This window comes from Vidua macroura, chromosome 6 (assembly GCF_024509145.1).
Source record: "Vidua macroura isolate BioBank_ID:100142 chromosome 6, ASM2450914v1, whole genome shotgun sequence".
NCBI classification, from domain to species: Eukaryota; Metazoa; Chordata; class Aves; order Passeriformes; family Viduidae; genus Vidua; species Vidua macroura.
The window spans coordinates 21,209,075-21,234,412 of NC_071576.1; the positions used below are offsets into that span (position 1 = coordinate 21,209,075).

General features: G+C 38.4%; 1 protein-coding gene across 10 annotated transcripts in view; it reads right to left on the reverse strand.

Annotated features, from left to right (window-relative positions):
- Window positions 1-25,338, reverse strand: part of NRXN3 (neurexin 3) — a 708,775-nt gene that overhangs the window by 595,937 nt on the left and 87,500 nt on the right. For all 10 annotated transcript variants that reach the window (XR_008437480.1, XR_008437481.1, XM_053979714.1 and 7 more), the window contains exon 6: window positions 25,108-25,134. Coding sequence is in view for 8 of the 10 variants with exons in the window: in XM_053979714.1 (XP_053835689.1) it covers window positions 25,108-25,134 (27 nt within the window). In the remaining 2 variants the exon portion in view is untranslated. The remainder of the gene's footprint in view (window positions 1-25,107; window positions 25,135-25,338) is intronic.

Consider the following 25,338-nt stretch of genomic DNA (forward strand, 5'->3'; position numbering starts at 1 on the left):
GCAATTCCAATGCATGAATATTCCTCTACTTGTACAGCCCAGTTTTCTCAGCTACAGAATTAGAGGGAGCATATGCTTAGCTGGCTAAAAAGTTTCTCAGCTCCCTTTTCAGAGCTACTGCTTCCAAAGTAAGAAATGCTCTTTGTTACTAGAAACAGTAATTTGCCACAGGCTGTATTAAGAAATCAATTACCCAAATGAGCCCACCTCACCAGCTATTCAAAAAAAATCCAGGCTGATTGATTTTCCCACACCAGTATTTGTCTCTTCATTACCTTTCTAGTAATTTTAACAGCTGTGTCCTTTATCTGCTTGTAGCATTACAGCCATTACCTCTTCCATGCTCTTGATCAAATAAAGTGGTGCATGTATGGCACACATCATCCATGGTGCCATCTTTCCCCTTCCTCACTGCCACAGCTATTAACTGACACTGACCTTTATTTTCCATTGTCTAGACTTCATTAGAAATCAGAATTGATATTTTACAGATCAATTGTTTCACCTTTAAAAAATATTTCTTTAATAAATATTTAGGTCTCAGAGGCTTAAGACCCACATATACAGGATACTCTATGAACTCTGCCACTGAACTATTTTGAGATCATAACTGGCACTTTTCCAAATGCAGAGTAAGGTATTTGCTGATTACTATTCCTTTCTCTGCACTACCAGTGATTATTTTAGATATTCATCACTCACACTCTATAATGGAATATTTTTTAAATTAAATAAATCTTTCAGAATTTAAACTTATTCACCATAGCCAAGTTTATGGTGAAGTATTTTTTATTGTGTTTGTTTGATTTTGTTGTGCTTTTTTTTTTGTTTTGTTTTAAACAAATTCATGTGTAATTCCTATAGTTTTCTTTTTCAATTGCTTGCACTCAATCTCCCAATTTCTATCTCCTTCCCCTCAACACAAAAAAAAACATACTCTGTAACTATCACAGCACATTTAAGCACCACACAGAAAGACACAAGGACTTTCATATATTTCACTATGGACAATCAGTCTCAAATAACATTGTGCTTCATCACTCTTGTAGGTCCCAGTCACATAAAGTAAAGGAAAATGCAAATTATTTTTACAAATATATCCCTTCAATATAATAAGAAAGGCTCACACATAGCCCAGATATGGTTCAGAACTCAATACTGACAAATCCAACATCACCTGTTATCTAGTTTTGTCCAGAAAGAAATCCTTCTGCTTCCAAGTCAGAAAGAGACCCAGGGAAACTGGTGGCCCAAATGCTGCACAGCTAGCTACCAATGCACATATAAAATCTTCCTCTGTAGGAAGATTTTCTTCAAATGCTACCTACTTCATGCCTTTGGATTAACAACCTTAATAACATTATCAAAAAAACCTCCAAACAAAAAATAGCTGGGATAAAGGTCCAGTTAACAACAGATCACCAGTCTCAATACAACAAATCAGAAACTGCAGGTTATTCCCATTAAATATTCAAGAGAGCTACAGAAAGTACTTTGGTTTTGACTTCCACATCCAAACTCACTATTATGTTTTCCATTAGGCTGCTCTAGTCACAGTACCTGCAGAAAAGAAAGAGCCCTTGCTCCCTGATGGTAGGGGCCCAGTTAACCTCTACAGGAAGAACTCCTGCAGAGGACAAAATCTAGTTATTAAGCCTATTATTTGCAGTAAATGACAAAACACTAAAAAAAACCAGCAGCTTACCATGAGGAAAAGGTGAGGGTAAGTACAATTACCTTTGGCAGCAAACAGATTCACATTGGAGTTCACATTTAAGACATTTTTGAACTCAAGGAGACTTTCTGAAACCAGGTTATCTTATTTCCTTCAGGATAAGCTTTAAAACTAACAGAAAGGAATTCTGAAGTGTGATGGCCTATGATATACCAGAGTTCAGGCTACAGTGTCAGGATGATTCCTGCTGGCTTTACAATTTATGAACGTAGGTTCACAGCCACAAATGCTGTTTACACACTGAAGAGGAGGGGCACTCCCCCACAGAGATGGTTGAAATCAGTGTTTCATTTTCTCTCCCTTTTAGAAAGCTGAACTAATCCAGTAATATTGACCTTTTATATTTAGCAATATTTTACAATGTTCACAACTTACAAATTTTATTCTGTTAGTTTTCTTCCCTCCCTGTGCTATATACAGCTTTACCTGCTTCTCTTGGTCACCTTCTCATTCCTTCTCCCTCCTTGTCTTCCTGCATTCATCTCCTTTGTGTTCAACCACCTTTCTCACCATCAGGTACCATTTCCTTAGACTCTTTTCATCCCCATATACACATGCTACTAAGATGGGAACAGCAGAGGAAGGAAAAATGCATATCTTCAGAAACACTGTGAGTCAGCAGGGCTGGTTAAAAAAAAAAAAAATACTTCCACTGATAACATGCCACAGGAGTCTCTCAGGCTACTGTCTGTCCTAATGAAATGAGTACCACATGAAAAGGAAGGAGGAAGAGGCAGTTTAGACTTCATGCTCTCAGGTAGGGCTGCCTCTTCTAAAACAGCCCTCTGAAATATGCCATTTCAGGTGTACCACAAAGAAAAATATTGTTTCATCTATGTGCCTCAAGTAAATCAGAAAGCTTCCTGTGTGCTGGGACAGCTCCAGTGGTGCCAGTCTGCACCCTGAGGCATAAGGAATGCAGAGCTCTGAGCACAAGCCCGGCTGTGCAGCCCTCCCACACCAATGTGGAGAAAATCCTCTCTGCTAAGTAAAAGTTAAATAAATGAGAGAGCAGATAGCAATGAAACATTCAGCCAGGAAAGCAGGAGGGACCCAGAAAGCCTTAACTGACTGGGAATTTTTTCTAAGTTCAATTGAGAGGGCTAGAAGAGTATATTCAGTTATATTCAGGATAAGCAACCACAAATAAGTCTCAGAAGTGCAGCACTGAAGCTTAATGAAAGTAAGTAGCATTAGACAATAAAAACAAACACCAGGTTTCACCTATCTAGCATCCTAGGCTATTAAATGTTTCTTAAAAGTTGCATCACAAGAAAGATTAGCATAGGCTAAAGCTCTGAATACAAGAAGGCTTTAAAGCCCCACTTTCACTCCCTGTTTTGTCACTCCTCTTGGAAACCGCTTCTGTCCCCAACACGTGCTTTAAGCCTGTCCCACCTTTCTGTAAACACACAATAGACAGCAAAATTTCCAGTCTAGAAGGCAAAAAGGGGAAAATTCTAACTAAGGTGATTTACCCTGTCCAAACCAGAAATCATCAGCATACCCTCCTTGCAGACTTAGTTTTCCTACAGTGTAAATTCTGTGGAGAAAAAAAAGGAAGGGGGAAAGAAGCGTGCACAAGAGAAAAACCCCACCCATTCCCAGCACAGCCAAGCCCTCAGACCCCACATGTCTCCTCCAGCCCCACTGACCTGCAGCAGTACAGAGCCTGTCTGCCCACATCTCTTGCTCCTGGAGAGGAGACCAGACCCCTGGAGGAGGCAGCCCCAGGGCTCCCGCAGGCAGCAGCAGCCTTAGCACAGCTCTCTCCAGCTGCAGCCCCCAGCACCTCCCCAGGTGCCTCAAATGGCCCCACACCAGCTGAGCTCCAGCACTTCAGTGGTGGCACGTGTTGCCCCACTCCATCTAGTACTTCACAGGAGAGAAGACTTTCAAATGTAGTATTTTCTTGGGCTTTTAATAGCAGAGATACAATGAGCCAACAGACCTGGATGAAATGGCCTCAGTCTGTAAAAGCAGTGGCAATGGCACTTGCCAGACAGTGGTGAGGTATTACTGCTGTCAAAGGTGAGGGGGGGAAAGACAGAATATCACAATGCAGAGACTGGTAAAAGCTCCCACAAGACACATAGCCACTCACTTCCAAAGAAAAGCCAGCCCCTGGATGGCTGAGGACAGAAGAAGGGGGAGGCCTTTGGCTGGGCAGTCACAGGACTTCAGTCTCACTTCCCCAGCTGTTCAGGTCCCACCTTTGGGAAAGCAAATGCCTACACAGCTTCTGTCCCTATCACTATTGAGTAGGACTACTCTCTGCATGATCTGGCCATGCAAAAATGGTACCATGTCCCATCTGTCCCACCTTGATGTCAAGGCTTATCCCCATTCACTCAGAAGAGCTATACCAGCACTGGTTTCCAGCTCTCTCGGCAGATTCCAACTAGATTCAGGACTCAAGTTACTTTCCCTATACTTTGCCAATATCTTCGGTGCAAACCAACTCCCACATTCCTGCAGAAAGCCCAAAGTTTTATGAAGAACCTCAGGGAGGACTACAGCTCCCACCCAAGACTCTTTCTGCTGAGGATGCACACAGTATGGGACAGACTGGTCCGAGCTGAAGACTGCACAGCTTTTTGCAAACTCTGGTTAAAAAATGGCACTGAGATGGTCTATGAAAAGGCAGTGTCTGATGTCAAGTCACTGATGTATCAGACCCCAGTGGTACAATTCAGGGTACCACTATTCCAGTAATACTACCAGAGGATCCAAATAATGCCAAGTAGGATGAGGCTAACTTTGAGCACTGGGAATGGAGTTCAGTGATTATTAGTTCTCAAAAAGGTACATACACAGGATTTGAATAACTTGGACTCAATTTATGGCTTTACTACATATATTTCATGTATAATTGGCAAACGCCCCTTACGATTTTAAGAGACTTGTGAATCCTTAGTGTAGATACAAATTTTAAGACAAATGTACTGAATGGTGATGCATCCAGATTCAAAATGTTTCTACACAGATGTTTCATAGTTCAAAGGGCATTTAAATGCAGAAATCAGTCCTAAGTCATATGGGAGGTCAGGATAGATCATAATGGCATCTTCAGGCCTCAGAACACACGATGTAAGGCAAATGATAATGCCTAAAGATGTACTGGTAAAGCTGAACTCCTGAAAACAGATTAGCATAGACAATTCAATGTCTATGTGTTTTGCAGAAGATGGGTGACTCTGTGGAGTACTTAAATTTGTTGTTCATGACCTGTGTGTACTAATGTGGATTCTATGACTTCTGTGGTCATTGTCCCAGCACTCTGTAGGGTGCCTCACTTGCTCCAGTGAGGAGCTTGGTACCACATTGGCTGCTGTTTCCATGATTTTCAAATCAAACTAACAGTAAGTCTTCAACTTATTATTTAAGACTAGCTCTGAAGCGTAATAACTGAATTTGAAGTTTGCTGTTAGTCACATACTCCCTTCAGGGTAACAGTTAACAATTCAATCACCAAACCTGCAAGGCCTCTTTCTAGCAATGCTCTTCATAGAATCCCACTAGCAGTGATTCACATCCTTCCTAGTCTTTCTCAGTTTGTGACTAGCACTGAAATACTGAAGTACAGGCTTACAAGCAAAATTGTCTACTCAATTTGTATGCCCTTCTAATGCAGGGACATGGGCAAGTCTGCAGTGTGAGACAGCAGACTGTCCTCTGTGCTTCTTCAGACAAGCATAGATTATCTAAACTGGTATTTAGTTTTTGACATATATAGCCTTAGGAGTATTGAACACAGAACATCTCCTGACAAAGATGGGAGCTAGAAAACCAACCCCACATGTTGGAAAATGTTGATTCCCTGTCAGATCCCCTCTCTAGGTGGAATATTGTTGTATTTTATTTTTAATTTATTCAACATCCTCTAGGTGCTGTAAATGAAAGATTAGAAGGCTGTAATTTAAATATTCAGTGTCAGTATATAACAAAGAGCCAGATTCCTTCTGAGAATAAATATTTCTTAGCAACAGTAGTTCAGCCTGTGGATTACTTTTTCCATATTAATATAAAGGGGAAGATGCTAGCAGATATCACAGTTCAGTGTTTAGCAAGCAACAGAGTGTCAAGAATTGTCACCAGATGAACTATTCTAATGAGTGAAGAAAAAGATGCTAGATCTGTCGAGTGGGAAGACTTGTGGGCTTCTACTCTGCAGCAGGTAGACAATTGGTTCAATTTAGCACTACCTGCTCTGAAACTTTCTGTCCAAAAAACCCTTGAGAATTATTGGCTTGGAAGAAATATCAACACAAAACCAATTAGCAGCAAAATTGTACTTTCCCAACTGGATCCCTATTGGATCAAAATTAATCTAATTCATAGGATTAATGTCTCATGACTCAAAAATCAGGAATTTGAGAGTAGGATCAAAAACATGTAGTATTTTGAGGGAACTAATTCTCTTTGTGGGGAGGCTGGAGAGAAGAGCTTTTGTGTAAGAGAATACTTCTACATTCTTTCTTCTTGCCTTTTTAAATCCATATGTCAAAAGTTAAATACCAGTTTCAAAAATCTGAGTCTATCTGAAAAAAACATCAAGGGAGGGTCTTCTGTTTTACACTTCAGATTTTACTTTAGAAGGTCATAAAGATTGAGCAGACAATTCTGCTCATAAAGTCTGTACTTCCTGCAATTTAAATCCTCCAGAACAGTACAGTAACAAAAAAATAGTGGCCAGAACCACAACCCAGCAGGTACAGTCTTGATGATGTTACTGGTCCAGGGTAAACCTGCTTGAAAAGTGGAAGTGTAGAGCATAGAGAGAGTGGTGTTTCTGAACACACAGGGTTCAGCTGGCAGCCTGAGCTTGGGTGTGAGTGCCTGCCCTCTGCAGGGGTGTGCCAGCCCTATGGCCAGTGAAGGAGTAGCATTGGAAAGAATAGGAAAATGAAATGGACTCCTAAGTCCCTTCTGTTAAGCAAGTAAAGTCATTGCTTGTTTGTACTAAAGAGGAAAATCTCCTTTGAAATGACTGAAAGCAAAGGCTTGGGGAAAGGGCACTGGACACCAGCAGTCATTGCACTGCTGATGACAGGGTATGGAGGTCAGCAAGGATCCTGGATAACTCAGCTGGTGGAGTTATATTTGCCCTTATTTTTACTGGAAATCCAAAGCCTTTGTCTTTTCATTTGACTTGATGTACCTCCTGTACTTGCATTTAGTTGCCTGCATCAGCACCCCAACTTTTGTCTCAAGCTGCCCAACAGCTGTAGAAATTAAACTTCAATGGCAATGCCTAATTTATATCTTTCTCTCATGAAAAAGCAACTGAAATAATGGAAGATGCCATGGAGAAAGAAAAATTCAATGAGCAATGCTAGGCACAGATTTTTAAACCTGGTGCTTATTTTTATCTAAGCAAAAAAAACTTGCTCCTGTTGAAAAGCTCTCTGCATTAGCAGTCACATTTTTTTGGCAGTGTTTTTGGTGAAAGTAGAAACACAATCTTAGACCTGCCTTGAAAAGACAGGGCATGTAAGCTCAGCTGGCTTGTTCTAGCTATTTACAAAGCAGTTAAAATGGCCTCTTTCTTCTGTACCCTTGGCATGAACAAATCAATAAAAACAAAAAATGATTAGACAGAGTGAAAGAACAAATGACTGACTTGCAAGAGAAATAGATTCTGTAAAGACACAAAATCATGCAGAACCATTAAGGCCCATATGCCAATTGATAGATGCACTCAGTGAACATACACAGTGCAAGAGTGTTCAGCAATTGCAGCAGAGACATTCTAAAGACAGAGGCTCTCCCAGAGGAGGAGGTAAAGAAAAATGGCTCCAATCTATAATAAAAAATTACATGCACATACACGCTGTGTTTTTGAGCATGATTTCCTCTTTTATATTCCAAGGCTTGGACGTTGCTTTGTATGTTCAGATCAAAGCAGCAGCTGTCAGAGCTCTGGTATTGTTTGGCGTTATTTATAGAAGGGCAGAGAACAATTATTCTCAAGGTATGGGAGGGCTCCAAAACAAACAGGTTAAGACCAAGCTGAAAGAATTTGGAAGCCAATTTGCCACGTGTTACATATCATACACCCAGATCAAAAGTGCAAGTCCTCATTCTCTCTCTGCTCTGACTTGAGAGTACTTGTTCACTTAAAAAAATAAAATTAATATTCTATTCTCATGACCAGTTGACCCTCCCTTCTCATATATTTCTCATCATTTCCCACAGTGAAAAAATGACTGCACTCTATTTTTAGACATCTAAAATCGACCTTGTCAAAACTACAATTTCTTTCATAAATTTTGGAACTTTCACCTTCGCTTGTTATTTAAAACTGGTCTCTTTTCAATCTCTTTCTATCTCCTCACACATAATTTACTCTCTTCTGATAAAACGTATTCTTCCTCTGCATTTCCTCCAAGCCTTTTTTTACCTAGCTAACATACCACATTTTTTTCAAACCTCATCCAAGAACTTATTTCATTCTTTTATATGGGATGCACATTACAATTCTTTTCCTGATAATACTTGTCTTTGTGCTTCTGACTCAGATTCAAAAGGAATATTGCCTTCTTACTTCAGTAAGAAACAGAATCATGTTCCAATTACATGGGTGTCACTAGGCCTTGTATGTACATACATCTCTCTCTTTGTAAATTTATATGAAATGAAATGCCAGGAGACACAATTAAAACCAGAAAAATTCTGACCATATGTATAGAGTTGATAATCACATGAACACTCCTGTACAATATGAAGATGCCTTTGACATAATTGCATAATTAGAAAAAAATTTCAGCAACAATCCACTTCAGTTTCATCTCAGATTCCAAAACAAGGATCTCATCAAAGCTGTGAAGTTTAATGCCAGCATTCGCTGACTTCCTGCCACTTACCAAGGTAAACCACAGGAGCCACAACTCTAGACATTTCCAGGAGTGCAAAGAGAAAGCCATGTCAACAGGCACAGCTTCAGCCACAGCTGTAATGACATTTCCCAGTGCATGGGCCAAAGGGAAACCACACTGACATAAAACACATCACAACATTTAACAGGGTAAACAGATCATACTCTCATGGCACAGAGTCAGTATCATCTCTTTGCTTTTATCTAAATTAATCATTTTTTAGCACACAAGCAAATTTTAGCTTTAGTATTTCTTCCTACAGCAACTAAGAGACTGCCATGTCTGTAAGATAGCTATCTACTTCTGGTATATAGTAATGAAAGAAGCAAAACATTATATATGGAGAGTATCATAAACCAGGTAACCTGGTACCCAGTCTGCAGATATTGCAGCCATCCAGAGAGAGATATGCAATTATGTGCAAGCCAGTATAATTTCTTAATGTCAACCTCATCATTCTGGTCTAATTATTCTGTCATTTTTATGGAAATTACAACTGAATCTGAAGTACAGTGCATAAATACCAAGCCTATAAACCCTTGCATACTAACCACATTTACAGCAGTCCAGTTATTGCTGATGCAGGAGACTGAGCATTTGTTTCATTGTTGTTTAAGGATCAGGTTCATCATTTCACACTGTTTCTGAAAATGAAGGCACTAGTGTAAGAAACACAGTTATCTCCCTCAATGTGCTTTTCTCAACAAATACAGAAAAATCAAAGCACAGGAGAGAGACAACTGCTAATAACACTTTCAAATTTCGTTGTAGGATTTGATCATGTATGGATAGAACATTGCACACACTTATTTTTGCAAATATTTTCATATCTTCCTGCTCATTTAAGTTCATTTTCTTTATTGCAGTTTAATCTGGCTTTTTTATTCCCATTGGTGTGGCATTTTTCATTGAATTGATGGTATATCTATCTAAATAACTACATCTAAAATTACACATATGCCATGGATTTGATTTTTTTTATTTCTTTCAGAAAACTAATTACCATACATAAAAGAGAAAAATTTGCTTGCTGTGATTCCACCAAAATGAATCAGCCAATCTGGCCTTTAACATTTTGAAAAACACTTAAGATTACTGCCACTTATTGCTGTAATGTTGTGGGTAATAAACAGAAATTCACGATTCTTTCATAAGCACTAAATATGTTTGCACAATACCTTTGTACTTATGATATTAAGGCCATTACAGACATTCAGGACTTCAGTTCCTAAAGCCTTCTGGCAAGAAGGTCACTATTATTAGCTGCACACCACTGAAAAGATGACATTCTGCTAAATAAATTACTTCCCCAGAGTCTTGCTACTGCAGAGTTCAGTAGAGACTATTACTATTATTATTATTATTATTATTATTATTATTATTATTATTATTGTTATTATTATTGTTATTATTATCTGGGGACTGTGAAGTGATGTTGATTTAAGAAGCCTCTATCAGGCAATGCTCCTGACAATCACCAGGAGGTGCAGGTGGCTCCAAATTGCCCACTGGAGGAGGCCAAGTTAGCTTCCCGCTTTAAATGATTCTCTGGAAGATCTTAGTCCTCTTCACTGACTAAAGAGAAACTAGTGTCAACAAACTAAACACTACTAATTTAATCATTAGTCTAAATATGAATGCCCATACACTCCCTCTATGCCTTTTATCCTTGAACACATTTGAACAATAAAATCTTCAGAGCAGATTCTGTCTCTAAGCCATCATGTAAAAATATATAGCTATTCATACGTAGATATTATTCCTATCAGTAAGAACTGAAACTAGGTTTTTCTTCATACAGAGCTGAAGCACTTAATATCAAAACAGAAGCAGTACTATCCTGTGCTGTAAGGGCACCAATGGGATGTTTTTATCAAAGCAAGGATAGACTACCCATCTACTATATCAACATACTGGTATTCTCTCATATTAGGTAGCCATCAGGTTATGGATGTAAATTAGTTCACCTACCAAAACTGCCTTATCCTTTTCAAATGCAAATATTCTGGTCTCTCTTGCCTGTGAACACACAAGAGCTGGCCACAGTAGAAGGCTGTGGAAGTGAGGTAGGAATGGGGATGCTAGGCTCCATCTCTAGCCACTGTGGAAATCCTAGAAGCTATAGATAGAATTCTCAGTACTCCAAGAAAGTATGTTTGAAGTATGGACCAACCAAACAGGAACAGAACTGGGGCAGTGGACTGGTGATTGAAATGATTTAGAAACATCTGTCTCTTTAGATCAACAGTTCCACAGCACAATGAACCTTTCTGACCTGTTCATTAATAGTATTCTTATAAACTAACAGTAAGCAGAACAATGTACAACACTAATCACCACCTGATCTTCCATTGTGAGATTTGCTACACTCAATAAGAACTGACTCAAACTTCCCTACAGTCTCTGATGCTTAGAAATTAGGGTTTGAGTTTGTTTCACGTCTGTGTTTGCAGCCAGAGAAATTGTATGCCAGCAATTTTGTTGGTACTTCAGATAGTTTTCTTCAGAAAGTGCTGATTTTGAAATGTGGTTTCAATGCTCTTGGGAAATTTCTTCCTAGATTTTCCTCTGCCCTTGCAAAATCTGTACAGGTTTTACACTGGGTCTACCGCAGTTTCAGAAGACTGACTGCTACTTAGAAGCAAAAGGTCTGAAACTATTGTCCCATGAGACTGAATGTGAGGTTTTTTCAGTAGTGATGCAATTAACAGTGTTCACATTTCATGGGTAGTGTTTTATCCCTAACTGATCAGTTTCAGGTATACTTGTAGTTAGCAGCTAAGCAAGCACTTTGCTTTCAATCTGTGTGCAGCCTGCAGGTTTCCAAAAAGTGCACTGGCAATAAATTCAGTCACATATCCTTCTTAGAAAGTAGAAGTTGGATCCCTCCATATACTATTGGTGCAGTAAGGAAACGAGAGTGAGTAAGAATGCATAATCTTTCTTTTTGCTCATACTTCCCTTTCTAGTAAAACTTGTAGTGTAGCACCAGGGTTGAATGGCTGCAACAAAGCTTTCCATCACTGTCAGAAGTGCTTGAAGGATGGTACCATATTAGGCAGTTTTGAAAGCCCATAATATCACTGCTACTGCTTCTGCACATTCTGTCCTTCACAAATTCCATGGTGACAGTAATTCCACCACTATTGCAGCCTCTTAAGTATTAAATCATCAGCATCAGTATAATACTCTAAAGATAAAAAAATACTTAAGAGCTCTTCAGAAATGGCTTTTAATTTTAGGTTCAAATCTTAATGCACTATGAAACAGAATCAAATATTCTTTCGGTGCTGTGATCAAAAGAGATGCCAAAATAAAACAATGCCTTTGCCCATTTTCAGATTAAGTTACTGTTCCTTCATAAAAAATAAAAAAAAAGGGAAGTGGGTTAAAATATTTTACAACATATCACTCCTTTATTTTATCAGAACTGCAGTTCTACAGGTATCTCTAAGTGATAGTATATTCCCAAAGCTCTCAGGAAAGTGCTGTTTCTATTACATTTCTGGTCCAGTCAGAAAAAGCAAAGACACAAATCTTACATGAAAACATGCTCATGTTTACCCATGGAGTCTCAACACGATACAGGTCCCCAGAGGTAAAACTGTAATACATTAAAACACACATTTTTGCATTCAAAGCTAAGTGATCAAGATCCTCAGTCTTTTCAGACCTAAATCATTCAGATCATGGTGTTTGAATTAGGCAAAAACTCTCCCAACATGAAGACATACTTGTACCAAGAACTTGGACTTACTTCATGTACCTCATGACAGGAAAAAATATACAGAACCTCTCATTTGTCATACTTTCAATTCTGAAAATTTCCCCATAGTATTTGGGAATAGATATTTTAAAGCTTTAAGATCTGATTCTTCACAAATGCTGAAATCTAAAATCCTGTGAAATTTGACAGCTGTTGACTACGCTCAGTACCTCTGCAAAATAGAGCTAAAGTAGAAAAACATCTTAATAACCTCCTAATGGACTCCTGAAAACTATTGTTTCAGCAATCAGAATGACAGAAAGCTGGCTCTTCTCCCCTTACAGTACAGAAATAATTGACATTTGAAAACTATAAAAAGCGATGCAAGGCAGAGGAATAGATTTATATTTTAACTCCATTTAAGTGAACTGGAGAAAAAGGCTTTGCTCGGAAGGGCAAAGCAGAAAAGTACCTCTCTCAAAATAAGGAAGAAATATTTCCTTATGATGCATCAAAGTTTACTTGAAACACGAAAGTGTCTTTTACTTTTCTACTACCCACAGTGAGGGAGGTGGCTAGCACTCATTCAGAGTAACATTTTCCCACTCCACCTTCCACATTCACACTTTGCAATTTGAAAGGAAATATTCTCCAGCCCTTTGGCTCCCTAAACAAATTTCAGAGCCAAAGTTCTTCGTCCTGTTTTGCAATAGTTCCCTTGCCAGAGTCACTCTTCGTGCAATTTGTGCAAACTTTTTTTCAAGTTTATCTTGGCTCAGTTCAAAATGTATCAGACTGAATTTATGGTAAAGAAAAGCACAAGATCTTGTAGAAATTTAAAGTCAGAGGGTTTTGTTATGAAATGAACATCAGATGCAGTTCCAATATTAGCTTAAAATGGACTTCATATGTATTTGCTTAATTACTCCTACTCAGAATTCTCAGAGAGATTCTGGCTGCTTCAACTGAGGATTTGGCTTTAAAGCAGCATCGTGTTTTCCATTTGCTGCCCTGGGTTTCTACAGCTTAAGCAAGGAAACTCCTTTCTGAATTCATGCCTAGTTAGGAATATCAGTTATGACAATATGACTGGGTTTAATAAATATTTTCTGTACCTTCTTAGCCTAGCTGCCCCACATACACTCTTGGCTGCTCCTATTATGAAGGATTATCCACATTCCTGTGTGAATTATTATAAAATACTTCAGCTCCATAAATATTCTATGAAATTTCCAATCTCAAGAGGTGTTAAACCTTTCTATAGGTATTCCAACTGATATATTTTATTAAGGATGTTCTGTACCTACTTATACATGCATATTTTTTCTTATTACATCAAACCTGATCTTAGGTATCACTAGCTTTCCTGAACCCTACTTTTGGAATCAGATGCAGATGGCAGAAACAAATGTTTTAAATGCAGTACAGTATCCACAGTATGTGGATATAATCTCTAGGAGAGAATACTGCAGTTAGGATAACCTGATTTGGTGCAGCTGTCAGAGACACAGAACAGTAGTTTCTGCTATGGCCTGGCAGTCCCTTCAGCCTCCATTTTTGTGTTTATAGTATTTAAGGCACAAAGCTTCAGCTGCATGGCAACAGCTGTTTTCATCTAAGGCAAAAAGAAGGAACTCGAAGGAAGCAGAGCACGCAGTTGTTTGTTGTGCTGATCAGTGCTGGCCTGTGGTACAGTCCATGCTTTGCCAGAGTTACTTGCTTCCTACAGAGCATAAAAGATACGGTAGCCCAGTGCTACTGTTAAGCACCTGTTTGCATTCAAGTCTCACACAGCTCTGCCAGTGAACAGAAACTTCATCTTTGCTGCTTTCTACAAAGCACTGTGAACATACCTTCAACCCTTTCATAGGTAGAAAACAGTAACATGGCAAACAGAAAATGATCACATCACTTTAGAGATGTATTTAAACTTCTCAGCACATGAACTGAGAGGAGACTACAAAATCTCCAGCAGCACCACGAGATGGTGCTCAGCCCCCTCTCTAAGACACACATGGAGTTCACCAGAGTCAGGAAAGTTTGCTTGAACTGGGTACTGGCATTCCCAGCATAAGCACACATGGACAGTTGAGCTTACAAATGATTCTCTCTATGCATCCCTGATGGATACAGCTGAAAAATATCGTTGTGCTGCAGGAAAAAAAAAAAAAGAGAGAGAGAGAGAAAAAAAAAAGGCTCTGCATTTTTAAATGTTTTTATGCTGCTCTACCTTCTCTGTTGTATTTTATTATTCTTGAAATAAATCAAAGTGTGACTAGTGAGTGAAATATTATAAACCTTTATTACAACAAAAATTGGTCAATTTTATTGGTGCTGCTTTCAGTGGCAATGATAATTTAGGAAGCACGTTAAAATTATCCTAAGCAGAAAAATATAATATATTAAATATAAGCATGTATAAATATACATATATTTAATATAAAATATAATATAATAAATTGTAAGTAACAATCTTTCATTCTTTCTAATATAAGAAAGCACAGAACTAAATGAGGCTAGTTTCTGTCCATCACAAAAAAAAAAAAAGAAGTGATATTATCCACACTTGTGGCATCAATATTTTGGCAATTCTAGGACTATGATCTGTATTTTCATGGGAGAATACAATTTGGTGGCAGAATAGGCTACACTAACAATGTGATTGGGTATAAGAAATTAAAGTTGCAGTATAATAGTAACTACTAGCGTATGGTTTGGCCAACTGGGTACTGACCTCTAAAAATCTCTGCAGTCCTCTACAAATATGCTTCTACCATCTTGCAGTAAAGTTCAGAGTTGCCACATGATCTTTGAGGCCTTCTTTCACAGAACAACTGGCTGCATATTAGCAGCAATGAATATTTAATCTGTAAGAGCCCTTACAAACTCCTGGCTTCATTCACTGTCCTACTAAGCAAACACTCCGTACTAGCCTACAAGGAAAAAATGTCTCACATATCTATAGCTCTTAACAGGGCCTCTTTGCATTAAAACATTTTTTATATTATTTCTGTCTTTAAAAAGGAATTATGAAATTCCAGCAACATTTGCACCAAACAGTTTTTTCTCTTGCACTGAATGTGCAAACCCACTTTGTTCAAATTAGAGTCTGTACCATTATAAAGTCTACAAATGCCCACTGCAATGTAGGGAATCTGTTCAATATCTGGAACTCCTATTTGAATAAATGCAAATGGACTTGGGTTTTGGGACCATGAAATATCAAATATATGACATCTTTCCCCAACTCAGGGAAGAAAGACTTGTGGTTTTGCTTGCAGCAGAACAATTTGGCAAATACTGTCCCTCCTCTTGAAACTACTGTCCCTCCTCTTGAAGCTTGTGGAGTTTAATCCCACAAATTCAGGAGAAGAACCATGCTAGATGGAAGACTGCAACTTTAAGTGCTTTGTTTAACAGCTTGGTAAAGTAGCAACAGCTTGAAACCTGAAAGATGCTCGTATGAGTCAAAAGCAATACCAGTTAAATTTTTTCTTTTCCCTACCAGTTCAAAACAGTGGGCTGAGTAATTTCAAGTAAGATTCCCCTACAAGCAAAAAGGGAACAGAAAACACACTAATCCAAATGATGTCAGCATGCTAGTAGTTTATCAATATACAATTAAACCCTTACCTGAACCTGCTCTTGCATTAACAGGTAATTAGCATAATAACTTCCCTGTTTTAAGTTTTCTGGTGATTCTGTACTCCAATTTCATGAGCAAATAAAAATAATAAAATATCCTTGGATGATTAAAACTCTATCTGGTGATTTTATTTCCAGTTCCTAGTCAGGCCTGGACACTGAGAATCTACCAAAAGGAAGAAGCGATTTTTCCATAATGAAGTGAGTTCACATGACTGTTTAATATAGCAATCACTGAGGTGGCACAAATAAAAAAGAAATTTTACTGGGAAAATTACTTGAGAACTTCTCTCAGGCTTTCTAACTTTTCACATTCAAAATGAAAATGCTCAGCATATTGCATTTTCCGCTAGGTAGAAAATGATTTATGATGACATAATGAATTTTCACCACTGATCAGACACATCTGTGGCATCTTAGTCAGGTTTCTTCTGCCATCAAAGCTTCCCATATATTGTACTCCCTTTGCACAAAAGAAGCAAGAAGGCAACTACTATCTTCTTGGCCCTGAATTCCCAAGAATCACCTTTTTTTGAAAGGAGCAGAGATAAGAAATTAAAAAACATTACTGCTGAAAGTTTTGCTAAGAGCACGTTTCCAGAGATGCAGCAGCAATGCAAGCTTGCCATGTGCATCACACACCAGTGTGCACCAGCTTGACCAAGCAAGACCCTCTCTGGGAGAAAAAGAGTTCTTGTTCTCCATGACTCATTTTGTCCCTGCACCAACAGTAAACATTTCTGAGCTACTTCTTCCAGAGGCAGACCACAAATCTGCAGCTCACCTTGCCTTCCCCAGCTCACTTCTTAGCAACCAATATTTAAGCACAGAAGCATCAATGGATATTTTTTAAGTGAACTTCTGTGCACAATTGTGGTTCTCTGCTCCCAGAGAGAAATTTTCTAGGAGCAGTGCCTTTTGCCAGACAAACCAGCCTAGCAGTGGAAAATACAGGCAATGTGATGGATCACAGTGGTAGGACAGCAGCAGTCACTGCTGAAAGAGGTGGGGTGTGTGAGGATTGTTAAACCTGGAAAAAACCTCTCAGCTGTGGAAAGGAAATTTTTCTCTACTATCAATCCTCTCACCATTCATGGAAATAGTAGCCAATGCTAAAGTCCTAATGCAGTCACTATTTGATTTTAAGATAATCAACAGCCTGACATCTTAATCCTGGAAACAACATATTTCATACTCCTACACAGCTCCCTGGTTCTACCTCTCTCACAGTAAGTTTACTCAAACTTAGTGCCTTCTGAAGAAAAAGAAAATAAGTGAAATGGAAAAAGAAATTACCAAATCCTTCATGGCTGGACACCATAAATGACATTGTTTCAGTCAACCTTTACTGTCTATTTCACTGTATGGCAGCAAAAGCATTGCCTTTTTAAGTTCTGTATCAAAATGTTTACAAGCTTTCAAGGGTATGTTCTTTTCCAGAGTGTACTGGCCCTGGCTGAGAGGGAGTTAATTTTCTTCAGAGCAACACACATGGTGCCATGTTTTGGATTTGCAAGCAAAACACTGTTGATAATACACAGGCAGGCAGAGAGTGGGAGAGCAGCTGTGTGCTTCTTAACCACCTACAGGGGTTAAACCAAAACATGGAGAAAAGTGCAAGTGATGACAGCTGATCTGAAAAGAACACAAATCAATTTATACAAGGAAAGTGGCCAAAATAACAAATTGAGGGGCTTACACATTTTTCTATTAAAGCCTTTTTTTTTTTTTTCCCAGGCAACCTGGCTGAGATCCTGCAAATATTGCAATAGAAAAGGAAAAAAAGGAAACAAGACTGTTTTCCCCAGACATGAGAAAGGAAACTGATAATATAACAACTGGTGGATAAGAGAGAAATGTTGCTGACCACAATTAGTTAATTCAATATATCATTAAACAAAACCTAGAAACACAAGCCTTCTTCCTCAGTTACTCCAAGCTTCACCAACACTATCTTTTTCCTCTAAAAATAAAATAAAATATAAATAAATAAATAAACCTACCTCAAACTTTTCATATTTCATAATCTTTGTTATAGCATCCAGGATCCCAATAATTAATTAGCATTTCTAACATTAAGTAATGGGTATCTATCTTAGTGACAGACAGGATAATTAATATCATTTGTTTTGATCTTCAAAACAGTTCTCTTTTTTAGTTATAATCCCACAGAAGGGGTGACAGGCTAAAGGAATTGAAATATATATATATATATATATATATATATATATATAAATGCACAACAAACACAATCTTTTCAAAAGTCAAAAAGAATCAAGAAAAGCTGCTGGGGTAAGAATGATAGCCAGTAAACCAGAAGAGCTGTTTTCCAAAAGTGGGGCATTGATTCCTGACAGATGACTGCTGAGCTTCCAAAGTTAGTTTACTTTCTTGTTAGGTCTCACGACAGCAATTTATGTAAAAATAACACAGACTACATTCTGCCAAGCTCTGCTTTCACCATTGCCATCTCTCCATAAGGATGACCTGTCTCTCCCTGCATACTGGAACAGAAAACTCAGAATTGAGACTTTCAAAGGGACAGTATTAGCTGGAAGATGAAGGCTGACTGCTGTTAACTAACAGCTGGGCCTAGCTGAATTCTAGCAAACACGGACTTGTGATTGTAGCCTACATCTGTGGCCCCTGATAAAATATTCTGGGATTCAGGGACCTTGTGATATAGCAAATCACAGTTTGGAATTGCTCAAATTAATTATGCCACAGCAAAACCTTAATCTTCATGGCACTGTCTGGATGAGGAGGATTAAAGACACTGTGAAAAGCCTGTGCTCATGAAACCCAATGTTCTGCCCCCAGTAATGTCAATCACTAGTACCTCTTGAGCAGTCACTCCTTATCCAATATCCACTGATCCTTAAAGCTCACTGATTTGGCCTTAAGTTTACAGAACAGGTGGCACCCAACATAGCAAGCAGTGCTTGTGCTGACTGATTTTTCTCTTTTACTTTATAACTATTTAAAGCCTCATTAGAGATGCTCTCTCTGGGTTGTTTGCAAACAAAATTAATAATATATAAAATACTCACTTCCTCCTAGATCCTGAGGCATGAGTTTTCAGTTTGTACCAATGTTCTTGGAATTAAAAAAAAAAAAAAAGTGAATGTTCTGGCAACTAATTACACAATGTAATCTACAGAAGACATGTTGTCTAGACATCATTGAAGTGGAGCAGTTTCTCATATGTGCTTTACGTTTTCTCTCTCACCCAGATGGAAGATGTCCACGTGGAACCCAGCCTAAAAAGAGACTTATCCTCTCCACTGCAACTGATAATTGCACGGATTCTGCTGCTATCTTTGTAAAACAAGCTCAAAAGCACTACTTCACTTTGTAGGGGTACCAAACAGCCCCTGAGTTGGAAAACGTGTCTTGGTTTGGGTTAAGGACAGGGTTAATTTTTTGCAGCAGCCATGAGGGTGGGGAACCTGGAGCTGTGTGGGCATGGCCAGGGTCCTAATATTATTCAATACCATTTCATGTCATTGCCAGGGCAGAGAAAGGGATGCTCTTTCTCTCCCTTTTGGGAAGAAAGAGAATTCCTTTCTGGCCATGGGGAAAGCATGGTGGGTGGAGGATCTGCCTGCCATTGTTTTTCATTGTCCAGGCTTGGTGGGCATTTTGCATGTAAATCACCCTTTCTTTGTACATATTTTGTTATTGGTATTGTTCTTGTTCATTTTCTTATCTCAGGGATGATTCCAATACATGGTTCTTAACTTATCTCTGCCTTTTGTCTCCCACTGAAGGGTGGGGGGGGGGGGTTTGCAGTTCATGGTTTTCTTTTCAGTGGGAGTACTAAATTGAAGAATACCATTCCTAAACTACAACAATTAAGCTAATAGGGGTTTTTTTTGCCACTTTCTTGAATCAAGAAAGTCTGAGACAAAAGAGGTCACTTCATAGTAGCTGCCACAGGGATGAGGAATTTGTTGCATTATGAAATAAAGCTCATCTCCACATCCATAAAGGAGCTCAAAGAGACAACAACAGGAGGGGGAGCACAAATAATATCTTCCTGGGTTATATCCAGGGCCATCAGCCCACCAGAGACCCATAAGCACAAGCCCCGAAGAGCATGGGGCACAGCAGCAGGTGGGAGCACAAATCACAGACTCCTGAGCAATGAAAACCTTTCCAGGTCTCTCCCAGGGCTGTTCCAGCAGAGCCATTGGTTCCAGTGTCCAGGCATGACACTCATCACTGTATGATATCTGGACTAGCTCTTGATATCACCTTTTGGATTAAGGGGATTGCTGCATAGGGTGGGACATATGCGATGTTGGGGAAAAGCAGTTTGGGGTCAGAAAGCCTTACTATGGGATGTTTAGGGGAGAAACCAAAGGTACAAAAAGAGAGAAGATTAGGTGATTTTGGAAAGAGCAAGACTGGGAAAATAAATATAGGGTTTAGGGTATAAAAAGGGCTGGGCATGTAAATAGAAGCTGATCAGTATTTTTATCTGATCAGTGCAGCCTGTTCTGTCTTCTTATTAAATTCCTTTCTATGTCTTTCCTGGGTGAGAGCCTTTCATTCTCTGTGCATGAGGGTGTATGGGGCTATGAGTGCTGCAACTGGAATCAGACCATGGGGTCAACAGGCCCAGATGTTCATGGTGCCAGAGACTGGAAAGAATGCAGGTCTGCGAGCAAGAGTGTGAACTCTAGCAATGGGCCTGCCAAGAACACATCTTCAGCTGGCTACGAATAGAACTGGAAGCAAACAGTGGCAGTAGCCTCACCTCTCTTGGGCTGTTGGATCTAGCAGGGAAGGTTCTCCTCTAAGAGAATTCTTATCTTGCCATCTGACAAATATCTGGGAAGACTGCTTTTGATCCCCTGACAGAAGAAGTCTTCCAGAGACAGGCTTGCTCTCTTCTTTCTCCTGCACAAGGCCAGACCAGCATCCCAAGTGTGAGACTGCTCAAAGGTGAAATCATTCTCAGCTGGGCTGTGCAGATGCTACAGACAGACACCAGCTTTGCTTTCACCACTACAATATTGGTGTCAACATACTATCAACTTGGCACTTTGCAGGCTGCATAAATATTCATTTCTTCCTGATTATGTTTAAATGGAGCTAGGAGATACTACAGTCACAAATATGATGTGTATGTTTAATCATACCGCTTCACTTTCAAAAGAATGTTTTCTTGTTAGAGTACTATTAAGGTTTTATTAAAATGACAGCAACAGAACGAGGAATCGGATAAGTGCACTTGGTTTTACAATATTTTGATTAGAGTTAGCACAGCTTCCTATTTACTTATGATGATACAGAAAAAAGAACTTTAAATCTCTCCCAGAAAGTTACACATCATAGATTCATATTTTATGTTGTTACAGTTGCACTTAATAAAACGAAACATTAACACTGCATTGAATAAGGCACTAAATACAATAAGCACAGCAACTGAAACAGGAGAACCAAACATATTCGAGCTGTCATTATTATAAAAAATTACTGGATTTCAAACAACATGCTAAATTTGAGACCTCACAGAGACACAGAATCAACTGTGTAGTAATGATTAGACTGATTTTTTTATCCTCTTCCATTTATGTTTTTAGCAGCAGGTAAAAGAAGAAAATATGGAAGTTTTGAGGCATCAAAAGTGACATGAAAATAGGCAATGGCTTTTCTGGCATGCTTTAGTGAGAAGAAAAGGCCTTATTATGAAATAGCAACCAATAAGACAGAAGTGTTCACTGTCCCAAGGAGCTACTTTTGGCAGATCTCTCATAGAATTAGTGTCAAAGTATGTGACTGAATATTGACACACCATAAAAGGCTTGTGAGGAGAGAGAACTAGACCAAGAGTAGTATCCAAAAAAGAATACAGTGAAAATACCTCCAAAATCTAACAAATCTGTAGCACACACAACTCTGCCCTCCACACTTAATACTGAGTAGAATGCTGAAAACTCTCCACATCTAATCTGATATGGAGTCACTGCATATGGAATAATGAAATTAAGGACTAGATACCTTTGAAAAAATGAAGAAAAATCAGAGCACCAGATGTGACACAAACTATAAAACTATCACAACTTCAACTTTCTCAAAGTGAACAACCCATTTCAATGAACAGTTTACAGGAGAGGGACCGTTTTCTTAGGAAATCCTATTTTTAAAAAATAAAATACATGTAGGCAAAAATCTAAGAGACTCATGTTTATATACCTATTCTCCCCATGAATCCAACCAACAAAATTGTGCTAAACATTATGTCTGCATTATGTTGAGGAATTGTTCAATGCACCTTCACACAGTTTATTTGGAGATCCTGGTCCTGCCTTTGGTTGTGCTGATTTCGCACTCAGGGGAAAAAAGAGTTACTATATAGCTACATATGTGTGAGCAAAAGCATTGTTGGGTCTTCTAAATGTGCAGAAACAGAAAAGCTCAGTTTAGGTATCTTCAAGAGTGAAAGGAAAGGATGAGATGAGTATTAAAGTAAGTACAGAGATGGTAAAAAACTAAAATACAACAATTATGAAACACAGAGAGAAGGTAAGATGAAACTGTGGAAAACAATATTTTGCATCAGATATACAATAGCCCAAAGATACGTAAGAGGAAAGCCCTCAATCTTTTCAATGAAAATTAAGAGCAAGTATAAATGCTTACCTGGGACAAGATGCAAGACTCCTCTCAAACAGCATGAGCTTCAATGCTTGAAGTAGTGGGCTCTTAAGCTACATGTTCCACAAAACCCAAAAAGTACAGCTCTGTTTACCTTTAAAACCATGCACTGGGTCCCTTCTATTCAATTACCAGCGGCGACTGCTTGACCTGAAACTCTTTAACTGCTGGGAAGCCCATTTGTCAAGTTACTTTAAAACACTTCTGCTCATTTCAACAGACCCTGGCAGACATGGATGTGGATAACTCCCTCTGCACAAGTAAATGTCAGTGTGCCTGCAGGAATGCTTACAGTGATATTTGGTCTGCTTCTGCCTAACCATATTTTATTCATTTAAGAGTATAGTTTTCACCAATCCCCAGCAGGTTCCCTTTTAGGACAGATGACCTGAGTTATTGCAACAGGCAGCAAAAAAACCAAGGTACTGGAGGGACTAAGAGTAGAGATGTTCATTTTCAGCAAAGCATTATAAAAAATAAATTAGGAAGAGCCAATGTGTTTTAAATAAAGAAATAAATCTAAACCTTCAGGGAAAGACTGTATTTAAAAATGCAACAGGCTCAACTATTAAAAATGCATGGTAGCAAAGTGATTCAAGATGTTTTGATGCTTATGGGGAAAACTAACAAAACCACAGAATTCTGTCTTTCCACTGCTTTCATTACAGGATTCTCTTTTTCCTCTCTTTTTTCTCTTGGGTTTTTTTTTTTGTTTTGTTTTGTTTTGTTTTGGGTTGTTTTGGTTTTTTTTTTTTTTTTTTTGTTTTTGTTTTTTGGGTTTTTTTGTTTTTGTATTTTTTTTTACTGTTTAGTCCAATTAGTGCTAGCTTTTTATTTGCATAAAAACCAGGCAATTGCTACTTGCTACTAAAGCTTCCCACCTGAAGACAGTCTTCCACAGCTAAGACTTTAACAGGCAGCTGTCATCAAAAGCTGAAGATGTTGACAGCATCAGATTGTTGTCCAGTACCAGAGGAAATGGATCCTCAGATGGCAAACATAAAGAACTATGGGGCAAGTGTTTTGATGGAGTTACAGATGGCTAAGCAGCAAGAGCATACGAGCTCTCATGAAGCAAAAGATCCTATTTTTATGTAAATGTCCACACCACTGCTGTGTAAAATCTAGCAATCTCAGCTACCACATTCAAGACACTTTTTCCCATTGCACATTCCATCTTGAAATTTAGTGTGAAAACTTCAAAGAGCAGAAGGAATTCAACAAGATCTTTCAAGATTTGAGTCATACACTGACTAATCCCACTTGCAGCAGTTTAATTCCATACAATAACTAAGCACCGTGCAGCTGCTTGTCTACACCCCTCCTCCCATCAATGGCATGGGGAGGAAAATCAGAAAAAGGTAAAACACATGGGCTAAGATAACAAAAGTTGAAATAAAGTAAATTATCATGAACAAGCTTCTATGGCATATCAGGGCTTCTCCCCAGCTACAGGCTAACAGGGACCACTTCTCAAGTCCAAAAAACTAATTGCTCACACTTTTGTACAGAGTCTCAATCAGCTGGCATTTGCCCTTCATAAATACTTCCACATAAAATTTAACACAGAGGACCTGCTCATTCAGGAATCTGGTAACAAGTTAAGATAAGCCTCAAAGCACAATTGAGAGCTAAACAGCTCCAGTGTTTGGGGAGTGTTTTTTACTTTGAGGCCTACATCAAGTTTGATCAGCTCTTTGAAGTAGAACAGAAAAGATTTGGTTTGCTCAGTCAGTCTAGAAATGCATATGATCTGTCACTATTTTTTTTTCACAGAAATTTTATAATCCTTCCTCCCTATTTCTACATACTGAAAAGAATCTTAGGTGACCCAGAGGTTCAGATGGAATTTCTTATAGAAACCTAAGAATGGCAAATGCCATATATACATATATGTAATATATATATATATATGGCATTATATATATGAAGTATATATAATATACTTTAAATGTAAAATCTATTTTTTCTTTATTCTACACCCAAATAAAAAAATAACTTTGAATAAATATCATGTTAAGTTGTCACCATTCTGTAATAAAGCAAGAGTTTGAAGCTTCTTTTCTTTGTTTTTAAATATGCCTCCCTTTTTGTAGTGGAGAAGTGCATACAGTACTGGTTGTTATTCTTATGTGGTTCCTGAAAAGTTTTCATAATGACAATAGGTTACCAGTGAAATATAATATCAGCTCATCGAGTTCCTGAGGTGCTCTTCTGCAAAGCTACGAAATAACAGTTCATCTCCTCTTTGCAGAAACCTAATACAAAATTTTCCACATACAATCACCTTAAAGTCTTCCCGCCTCCCTCTCCAGCTTCATATCCCACCCCAAACCCTTCAATTTCAGAAGATTTAAGAAAAAAAGAAAAATAAAAGAAAAAAAGAAAATAAAACCAGCTTATAAAACAGCAAAGAAAATAAAGTTATTTTAATATATATAGAAAGAGAACAAAATGAAACTTGAGGGAAAACTTACTGGCGTTACAGTTTATCCTGATACAGTCTAGATGGGGAAAAATAAATGAAAGATGAAATTGCATCCTTCAAGGTAACAGCTGCAGACATCCAAAAACAATCAGTCCACCCTTCCGGGGACAGACACACGCAAAGAGATGTGGCCATTTTATACTTTATACACAGTCTGTGCAAGTTCAGGAGTGGGTGTATATGTACAGTATATTCTATGTAAATATCTGTTACATAAATA